This window comes from Scomber scombrus, chromosome 10 (genome assembly GCF_963691925.1).
Source record: "Scomber scombrus chromosome 10, fScoSco1.1, whole genome shotgun sequence".
Classification (NCBI taxonomy): Eukaryota; Metazoa; Chordata; class Actinopteri; order Scombriformes; family Scombridae; genus Scomber; species Scomber scombrus.
This window is the reverse complement of record NC_084979.1, coordinates 16429473-16440322: the sequence shown is the minus strand read 5'-3', so window position 1 is coordinate 16440322 and position 10850 is coordinate 16429473. Positions and strand designations below refer to the sequence as shown.

Genomic DNA, 10850 nt, shown 5'->3' with positions numbered 1-10850 from the left:
AATACAATTTTGAGAATATATACACTTTATCTATCAAGAATAAATCACATTTTCACAATCATTTCATGGAAAGAGGTGAAAAATATTTTATTCCAACTTTATGGGCGACCGTGTATAATGGTAAACTGAGGTCATAGTATTGAGAGAATTTGAAGTGCTGCAATCCCAGTTCGTAAACATAGGCAAGTCATTGGCATTGGTGAAAATGAGAACATGGCATGAACAAGATATCAAAACAAACCACAGCAAACAAAAATCCAGTGTAATGTATTACTGGAAAAGTGTCCTCGGTGGGGTCCGGATTATTTTCTGAACCTCTGATGGTTTAGCCTCTAACCAATCAGAGAACAACCTGGCACACACAGCAATAACACACACATAGACATTTGTTATCATTATTGTCATTTATTTCCTCTGATATTGATCCCCATATAATGAGTGGAGTTACCACCTCACAACATAAGACTCCGGTCGACATCAGCAGCCTACTGTGATGGTAATATGACGATCTTCAGTCAGTGCGTTTGTTGAATGCAGGGGCAAATGCTTTGTGAGATACTTAGAACAGCACGCCTTTGTTAAGCACACAGCAGTTTTGTCTTCACGGCGGCTTAGGAAAAGTCTTGATGCACAGAGAATTTTCTAAGACTAACCCCAAAATCATTTTCACAACAGCTGCAAATGGGACAGTGGAACATCAGTCACTGTAAAGGACATAATGCAAAAATGTTCAAATTAATGATGGACCGTAACCAAAGCTGGTTTCATGGCACCAGGGCTGGCTTCATTTATCACTTCAAAGATCCACTTAATGCATAGCTCCAGTCTGATCAAAGCCCAGAATTTTAGAAAAACATGTAGGGATTTTTGGGATTTGCAAAACAGCAGTCACTAAATGGGGAGCCAAGTGAGTAAAAAGGAAGTAATGACTTTAGTTCGGAGCAATCCAATGTCAGAACAACTGTTCAACTTAATGCTGAAATGGAAGTAGACTGTTCCCCCTTGCAGTGGGGCCCTTGGTGGGGGGGCTTTCCTTGACCTCGGGGGATCCCCCTTGACCCCATCCACAGAATTACTGCACTCCAGTGTGTGGATCTTCCTGGCTTTTAGTGTCTGGAAGGAGAATGTTTTGAGGAACTAGAGGTAAAGTCCTATTGAGCCTCTGCACCATTAACACCATAAATCACCCGGCATATGCAAGAATCTTAGGAATCCAACACTGTCTGCTTCTTCCTCACAATCCCCCCTCTTTCTGTCTCTTTGTAAGTGAACATATTTGCAGGGCAGAACTTCTCCTTGCTCAGTCTCTTTCTCCCTCTTGCCCTTTATTACTTTTCCCTTAAATTACCCAGCTGTCACACAACACACTCTCATCCCAAGGCTGTGTCACCACCTCTTTGGTACAGATGTGGTGTAGACCCTACTTTATTTTATTCAGAATTTCCAGTTATAGCATCTATATGGGTCCCCTGACACTTTCTGAGACCTGCTGCAAATGATGTCAAATATTTACCAAATGACAGCTGATCCAGGGACTGATTAGGTAATGAATTAGGAGCAGGAAGTCATTCTATTCAGGACCGCTAGGGGATCAACTTCCTCATTACCTTCCTCATCTCATAGCTGTCAGTAGGCCTCTGTGACAGCTCATTTATAGTAAGGCCACTGATGTAAAAATGTCAGCATGTCTAAAAACAGTGTGCAGTTTTGTTTATTAGAATATTGATGCTCGGGCTCACATTATGGCTAAGAAAGCTGCTGTCTCTCTTGACACGTAAAACTGAGACCCAAGAGAAAATGTGACCCACTTCTGTCAAATAAATGCAAAATTCCTTGCATGCGTAATTTAGCTCTATGAGGGTTGAATTTTTTGAAATAAAAGACATAGTTTGTACTTGAGAATCCATGTTATGAAAGCAGATTGGAAGCAAGAGTAATTGCCCCCTAGTAAATAAGAATTAAACAAAGTATCCTCATTGTTCCTTAGAATAATATGTTGTCATTAGTGATTGAACCTCGCTGGAAGGGCTTCCAAGCTACACAACTAACATGCCCCCTGAGAAGGAGGCCAGCCCTAACTTGCAACACTACAATTTGACTATTTAAAAGGAAAAGGTTGGGAAGGAGGAGGCAAGAGATCTTGTCATGGTGCCCAGTGGGTTCAGAGCTTGTGGTTGGAGTGCTGGAAAGACTGCCTTGTCTCTGTGATTAATGGTGGGGAACTCGAAGGCAGAAGCAAGGGAGAGGTTTATGTGGCAAGATTGTGCAACTTGAATGCACAATACTATAGAGTTTTCTATGAATTTTAAACCGTGCCTTAATTTGATTACAGAACCTCTCTCGTTTTTTCCACTTGGGATCTAATCCAGGAATCCTTAATCATGAAATACTGCTGGAGACAAAAAGTGCAGTTCTAATCAGCGATGAATAGGGTAAACATTGCACAAGAGCTACAGTTTTCCCAAATGCATTTATTAAGCATGTACAGTATATGACATCTCAATTAATCAAGAACAGTATCAAAGACTCGCCGTATCCTTTTAATGGCTTTAACAAAAATATAACATCATTCAATATGAACATTATTCTGCCCATTTCACATTAAAACGTTTTACACAAATGACCTGATATTTACAGTATGTAATGAAAAAGAGGCCTAATGTGACACTTACAAAATATGACAACCACTTAGCTTTTATATGACAACCAAGGGAAATAGAAAACTCACTCATAGTTTGATTCCCACATGCATAAAACATGCAACAACAGTACAAATGTAACAGCCACAGAGTTACAGCGAAAAAACATGGAATTATTAATGCTCAAATGTTCTGTACATGCTGTGTGCATACAATATGAGCAGCATGTTTGAAGGCCCGCAGTCTCCAGTCACCACAAGTGATATCACTGTAGCTCTCCTTTAATTGAGATATGTTCGTATAGTTTAATTAAAATGTTTCATGAATGGTGAAAGAGTGTGCTGAGGGAATTTCAACCCGGCGATACTAATCAGACATCCAGTCTTTCATAAGTAAGTGAAAGCAGACGTATCACTGAGATTTTGATGAGCAAAGGAGGGATAACCATTATGGGACTCTAGGGCCAATTTGAAAAGCCAGCATGTTGATGACTCTCTGTGCCCATAGAGGAGGGTGGTGGACCATTTGCAACAGATGGAAGTATGTAGTTCAGATGGGGCAGGTCTGCAGGGTGAATACACTGACCATTGCTGGCCTCGCAATGAAAACCAAAAGGAGAGGAAGACATAGGAGCATAGTCCACGAAATGCACATCAGAGGAAGGGGTTCTGACAACAAAAGCACTTGGGAGCCTCTGGTGGTCTGCACATGAGCTTGAGCTGGAGGAGGGGTTGCAAGGAGACCACCGGGATGGACTCACCACCTTTTCATGCTTGTGCTCTTTCTTGTACTTCATCCTGCGGTTTTGAAACCAGATCTTGACCTGGCGATCGGTGAGCTGCAGCCCTGCTGCCATCTCCAGCCTCCGAGGGCGGCACAGGTAAGGGCTAAAGTGGAACTCCTTCTCCAGCTCCAGCAGCTGGCTGTTGGTGAAGGCTGTTCTCTCTCTTCTGACACCACGCCTGCCTCCACCTCTGCCCGGGAGACCGGCCCGCACATCACCGCTGACTGATGTAGGAAGAAGCACATAAAGATGAAAAGGCACTAAAAGCAAGTGTCACATATCTAACAAGTCTTTTGTGAAATGTACAACCTCCAAATGGAGCACTTCAAGTGCCAGTAAGGCCCATGTTAATCCTCAGCCAATCAACCTGAGACAAAGTAGAGCCCTCAGCTCTTCCTGTGTATTCAGTCATGCTTGAGACACTATACAAGACTGGCTGTCTACTGTTTCATGTGTTCAGGGGAAAGTTACCTCCCGAAGAAACAGTCTGGGGGAAACATCTGACGCCACTACGGCTGCCTGACAGGCCACATTAATCACAGCTACACACGGAAGCAGACCTGTCAAATCCCCATCTCAGTCACTTAAAAGGTACCTTGGGACCACCACTGAAAATAACCACATTAGAGATTCCATTTGACATGTATATGAGGGAAACCAGGGCCCTGTTGATAACAATATAACAAGCAGGGGTTAATGGACACTTAATAAGGCCTACAGTGACCTTAGAGAGAGAACCACACATCTTAACAACACTCCACCAGACTGGAGGGAGACTGCAGCGTCCTCAATATATTGTAGCTTGTTTTGTATCACTGTGGCATTATTAATCATTACAAGAGATCTATTAGAGCAGGAATGATGGATTTCATGAAACAATAAATTGATAAAAAAAAGAAGATATTTTCTGATGAAGTTTAAAAAATCCACATATAAAGATTCTTAGTGGCAACAGTGCTGTTTTCATACAGCTCATACTGCAGTTTCTCTGTTTTGAATATCACTTGGTGTAAAGAGCTGGAAGAACAAACAGCTCTGTGCCTGACACTGACATTTGGTTAACTGTGCTACAACATTCACACTCATCCATCCAACCTAATAGAAGATAATGAGCCTGTGCATCTGATGAGGGTACTTTTAGCCTATGCAGGATAAATAATATATGTGACAGATGGACTTTGGATATATGATCAAGCATGAAAAAACATAGGGGTGCATTTTTATAGCCCATGCATTCAGTATCTTCATGCAACAAAAAGCAATTAATTAAGTGCTATACAGCATTAAGGTCAGACATCAGTGTTTGAGTTAAACATTCATTCAAAACTGGATTCATGGATTAACCCATGAGAACACCTAAAAAAAAGATTGGGTCAACAATATTTTGGATACTCAGTTACAACTTAAAAAAGTTAAAGTTATTTAGTTTATGACAAAAGAAGAACCAACATTACCAGATTGTTCTGAGTCAGTTGTCCGTGGATTCATCCAGGGAAAAATTACTCCTGAGCGGCAGATGGTGAGTAGACTGCAGCTCCTGCTCTTGATGTCCAGCTTGCCCTTGGCATGGCAGTGAACCAGAGGCTCCAGTGGGCACTGAAACCGTTCATCTGGGCTCAACCTGGAACTGACATGAGCAGAGGAGGTCATGTTTTGCTGATTAAGTTCTGCTTCTTGGCCTCCTCCACCACCTCCTCCTCCTCCTCCATTGTATCCCGCGCTTAGTTTTGGCACTTGTCCAGAGCTCATAGCAAAAGTGTTGCCATGCAGCTGCAGTGGGAGGGCAGACTGTTGGGGGTCCATGGACCCAGCTCATCAAACTGTCTCAAATAAAACCAGGAATCCCTCAACAGTCGTAAAGACTATAGGACGTCTGTCTATCTAATATCCGATCACAATTAACCTGAATGTATAAAGGCATGCAGGGAAGCACACTTGGAGTAACCATGTGGAACATTTGAATAATATTTACCAGAAGGGTGCCTTGGTCACGTGTGGCTGTCCTCCAATGACCGAGCTCTGGAGTTGCAAAGTAATCCGCTGGCAACTTGGGGCGCCCGAAGAAGCTTCTGCGATATTTCTTCAGACAACATTTCTATCAGCAGCCCGCTTTTCTTTACCTATAGGAATAAAAAAGACAGATATAACGGAATATGAATAGACGCCAACAACTGTATGATGAGTGTGAGAGAGAAAGATTGAGGTTTATACGGGGAGAGAAAGAATGGCAGTGTGGACAGAGATTTTACATGTGTGTGTTTCCGAGAAATCTGTTTCAATAGAACCTGATTTCTTGTAATGTTGTAAATCTTTTGACAGGACGCTATTATTAGAAGGAGCCGCCGCTTGCAGCTGCACAACCTGAACTTTTGGTGGTAGGTTTTTTTTTTTTTTTTTTTAAATCAAATGCAACGCTTTACGTCCTATACAGTAGGCTACGTCTATGAGCTGGAGGATCATATTGGATAATAACGAGTTATCGACCACAATTCATTAGTTCTGCTGACGCTTTTCTTGATGTAAAATGCCAGAGAATAAATTGTGTTCCGGGATATTCTCATCCAATTAAATTTAATGATAAAAATTATTATTTATTACCGTATTTCCATGTTATTAGCTGCTCTGTCTATTGTCAGACTGCTCTAAATTTGCTTTTTGCCTGCAAAAGAAATCAATACGATTATTTTTGGATAACTCAGTTTGCAGCTAATTCAACTGGTCATTATAAATCGGCGGGCTTTCCTTTAAATAACAACATATGTTTATAACTGTCGGAGTGGAAGTGTAGCTTTGGCTTAATAGGATTCACTGGGAGTGGTCAAACAAAGGCTTGACAGTCATTGCCACACAAAGACAAAGGAGGCAATCATAAGAGTTTTTTTTTCTTCCTATAGGATATTCAACGCATTTGCATTAATCAGGCAGTACTGTACAGTATCAAGTGTCCCTCTCTGTGGCTCTGGGAGGCAACAGTCAAACAGTATGGACATTTTGATGGGAAACCTCCCGCTTGCTGCACGGCTGCATGGACAAAGAATACAGGGGTTCAGTAGGGTCCTATGTGCGCCTGTTTTACAGTGTAGAGCAAAGCAAATCACCGGGAACTTGGAAATATGGCCCATTATGCTGCAATACATTTAAATAAAATATGAATTTTGTAAATTCATTTTTAATGCCACATAATACATTTTTGGAGTGGAAATTGTTTAAGCTAAAAGCAACATCAAGTTTGGCCTAACTGGGGGAAATCATAAAATGCACAATACACACATGAATGCATAGTGGATAAATAAGCAGATTAATGAAGTAATCGTAAAAATTTAAATAGTGCACCCAAAAGCATCTCTCAAAACCAGAGAGCAGGCTATGATGTCAACATATTCTGTGCCAGTATTAATCTCAGTTCTTATGCTTTACATATAAGTTCCTTCTGGTGTTTCACAACAAAGCTGCCGAGAGAAGCCTCTTTAGATGTCTCTCAGCTGTGATGGATTATGCACTCAGGGTTGCAGAGCTTGGAAGAGGAGCCTTCCCCCTTTTCCGTTTCACCCCTGCTGCCACCAGCACCGAGGTTTCACCTGAACCTCCAGGTCCTTGGATTTTTTTTTCTTAATTTATTTCACGAATACAATATTTTAGTTTTCCAGTTCAATCAAGCAATTTACAGTTCCAATCAAGCACATAATACAGCTACAATCCCCACCAATACAATATGGCTCATTAGTAAGTAATCAACAGTTCCAAAAGTTGCAGTTGTTTTTTAAATGAATATTTAATTTTAAACTTTATGCTAAAATATTAGTACATGAAGACCTTATTTGAATTTGAAAATAAAAATTATGTAATGATGATTGTGATCAGGTTTTGCAAATTAAAATGATAATTAAGTGTTGAATGTATGCCAACAGAGCACATTATTATAACTGTATGTTTATACCAAAATGGATTAATAATAATAGTAATCATTATTATTCTTATTAACAATAATAATAGTAATAATAATAATAATAATATTGTTATTATTATTATCATCAACAACAACAACAACAACAACAACAACAACAACAACAACAGGTGAATGGGCAGGATACATCAGCACTGGGTGAAATGGGGGAAAGTAATTAAATTCGTTTTGTTTTCCTTACCTCACACCCTTGAACACACTCTCTGAATTGGAGATAGAATCTATGATATACTAGCTCAGCAAGACCATAATTTAGCTCCTCTGCGCCTCCACCACAATTCTCCGTGAACTCTGTTTGAACCGCCTCAGCAGCAATAAATCATTTTTCTCTCTCACACAAAAGCGCGCCGGTCGCTCTGGGTGTCAACCCTTTTCCAATTCCTCCTTACCTTCTGCGCTCTCTCGCCTGCTGACACAAACAACCAAGGAAATCGTCGATAAACTTTTTATTTTTCATATCAATAACTTACAGAGAAAAACGGGACTAGGGAAACATCTGCAAGACGCGCGCAGTATGGGGGAAATCCACGAAAAGCAACACAACTCATATATTCTTTTCCTTTTTCTGTAAATTATATATTCGTTAAAATTCACTGGTTTACTGAAGCTTAACGAATGCACGGATCAGTTAATGTATTTCCAGGGGACAAGAGCTGGGCAGATAAGGGGAGACTGAGAGAGAGCTGGGGAGAAGACGTTAATGGGCAGAGGATGCTGTCGGTTAAAACGGTGCATACAAATGGCGCTGTCTTGGCAGAGCAAGGGGAAGATTTATGGGCCCGGTGCTCTATGTTGCTGTAAACAATTCAGAGTGAAATGAAAGGACTAGAGTTTGCAGACTGCACTTCATAAGTGAGGAAAAGACACACATTGTCAATTTCCCAAACAAGTCCTGACTTTTGCATAAGCATGTGCATTAACATAGAGAATTAATTTGGGCCTGCTGTACCCACAGCTCACTGTAAATCCTGGCCTGTCTGTGCAGAGTGCAAACATAAATCCTGCAGCTCTGAGCCAATGAAATGCCACCCCAAAGGATACAATTTGGAGATCACTTTAAGTGTATTTTTAATCAAAAGAAATATGTCTTTGCATAACATATATAGCATTAAATGAAATAATTCGGCAGCATAAAACAAACATGGTTTTTATATCCTTTTCTGTAAACTGATTTACATGATTTACAATAGGCGTTGACTGCTCCATATATATTAAAGCCTCACATTTGTTTGTTTTTCGGCTGATGATAACTGTTTTACTGCTTTTATGGCTGTTGTAAAACCTTTAACATCACCATTAAATATTAATATCAAGATGTGTAGCTATAATTGTATTAAAATGACTGTCAATCAGTTTGAGAGGGAGCGCTGGTTTCAATCCAGTGTTTAAACGCTGGAACACTTTCCTTTTTTCATTTTGATTTTCATTGTGACTTAAATATTCAATAATCTGCTGCATCTGTGTGTAACAATATGTTGCGACGAGGGAAAATGTGCTCTCAGAGTGCTAAAAGTACGAGATGACTGCGATGGAAATGCAACTGGTGGCCGCACAAATACACCGGAGAATCATTTTCCCAGAACAAATCAAATAAAATGCGCATTTTCACTTAACCTATACATAATTGTGGCTCTATAGTCTTGGGATTCCATATTCAGATCACTTTTGCTAATGAAAAGTGAATAAGATCATCATAACTCAATCGAGTGACTGTCTGGGCCCCTGGTGACACACTATATGGAGGAAAATGACTGTAATTTCTAAGGTCCTCAACGATGCAGCAAATAGGCTGATGAAAAATTTCTCAGCGAGGCGTTATGATGACATAAAGTATTGCGGGCAAGTTTACCCAGGCCATCATTTCCTGTGTGATATGATGTTGAAGTCTGCAGTGGGATATCAGGGTGTGGATCCAAGCTGCTCGAAATGTTTGCCAGCTCTGAAAGTAAATCATTTTAACATGTCTGATGGAGTTTTAAAATCTAGTTTTATGTAAATTCATTAAACTCCGCCTCTCTCTCTCTCAATCACACACACACACACACACACACACACACACACACACACACACACACACACACACACACACACACACACACACACACACACACACACACACACACACACACACACACACACACACACACAAAGAAAAGACATGGTGCATCTGCTCCCCAGAGTGAACGGATGGGAGAGAGATTTACGGATTTATGACACACCCACCGCTGGTCAATGCGAGAGAGCCTCTCTGTCTCTGGAAAATAGCAGCGTGACCCCTGTTTCAACTCTCAGCCTTTATGCAGCTGCCATGGCTGCCGTTTAAACACACTACACCATAACAATGCTCCGACCTTTCATTACAAACAGAAGTAGTTGAAGAAGACACTCACCTGAGACGAGTAGGGAAAAAATATTAATGCTGGTGCGCAATAAAAAATAAAAAAAAAACAGGCAATAAACTAACGTCAACATCAGAACAGCTGATGATGATTTTTTGTTTTGTGTTTTCTCTTGTTCAAACATTCAGATGGCTGTTTGTGCAAAGTTTTTATATCTTCCAAGAGAGTCCCTCGCCTGAGGGGCTCATAAATCACAGGGAGCCCGCAGCCGTGCAATGTGAGCTGAAGATCATGTGTGATTCAACAGTCGCAAGTCAGAAAAGAAACCAGTTAGAAGCTGAGTAAGTGCTGAGGAATTTAAACAACTGAACTTCAAACACATAAAATACAACACATTCCTGCAAGGTGGTGAGGTTAAGAATAACTGCCGCCTCTCAAAGTTACTCTACAGCTGAAAGCAAAGGGCTTCCCTGAACATTCAAATCAAGACAGTTTATTCTGAACTTTAAAGATTGGCACTCATTCATAAAGGATGACGCCATTAGTCACGAAAGTTTTTTTTTTTTTTAACATTTATTTTTAATCTTCTGACTTAGTGGTCTATATAACTTTGAAGTTAATGTATTTAATGAACTACTGGCCTGCTTATAAGAGCACAGGAAAGTAAACGTGTTAAGTACACGACCTGCACTTTTTTTTAATCCTTAAACATTATGATGATAAATATCAGTGTAAATATTGAGGAACGTTTCCGATGTGAGAAATCTGTGCACACGAGTTAAATAACAAAACACGTGACATGGCTGATATATTACTGGTTAACTGCATGGGCTCTTTAAACAAATCACATGTTTTTTATTCCCATAATAAATCCAGTACGGCCTTATATGGGCATATTAGTTAAATCCCTGACAAAGCAAAGTCAACAAATCAAGAAAATCTCCGCTAGTTATAACTCGTGTTCTACTTTACACAAACCTTCAGTTACAACAGCTCAAACAAAAAGGGACATGCAGTCATTGTTAGCTGTAATTGGAGCTGCTGCACCTGTAGCCTCGGATATGTGAGGAGGGAACTGAATTATCAACTACAAATGACACACACTTAGATTACTTGTTTGACTT

General features: G+C 40.3%; 1 protein-coding gene across 1 annotated transcript; it reads right to left on the bottom strand.

The window, feature by feature from the left end:
- Positions 1 to 3095: 3095 nt before the first annotated feature.
- LOC133987312 (homeobox protein HOX3-like) lies at positions 3096 to 5226 on the bottom strand. The gene is made up of 2 exons (XM_062426629.1): positions 4878 to 5226; positions 3096 to 3647 (listed from the first exon to the last, which is right to left on the bottom strand). Exons 1-2 carry the CDS (start codon positions 5224 to 5226, stop codon positions 3097 to 3099), a joined length of 900 nt encoding a protein of 299 aa, XP_062282613.1. The 3' UTR covers position 3096.
- Positions 5227 to 10850: the final 5624 nt, after the last annotated feature.

What these genes read in the sequence shown, in the direction of transcription:
- LOC133987312 (XM_062426629.1), bottom strand. Translation starts at nt 5,226, where the DNA reads ATGGACCCCCAACAGTCTGCCCTCCCACTGCAGCTGCATGGCAACACT. An exon ending in AACTGACTCAGAACAATCTG is followed by an intron (nt 3,648 to 4,877) that starts GTAATGTTGGTT and finishes TTCCTACATCAG; the next exon opens with TCAGCGGTGATGTGCGGGCC.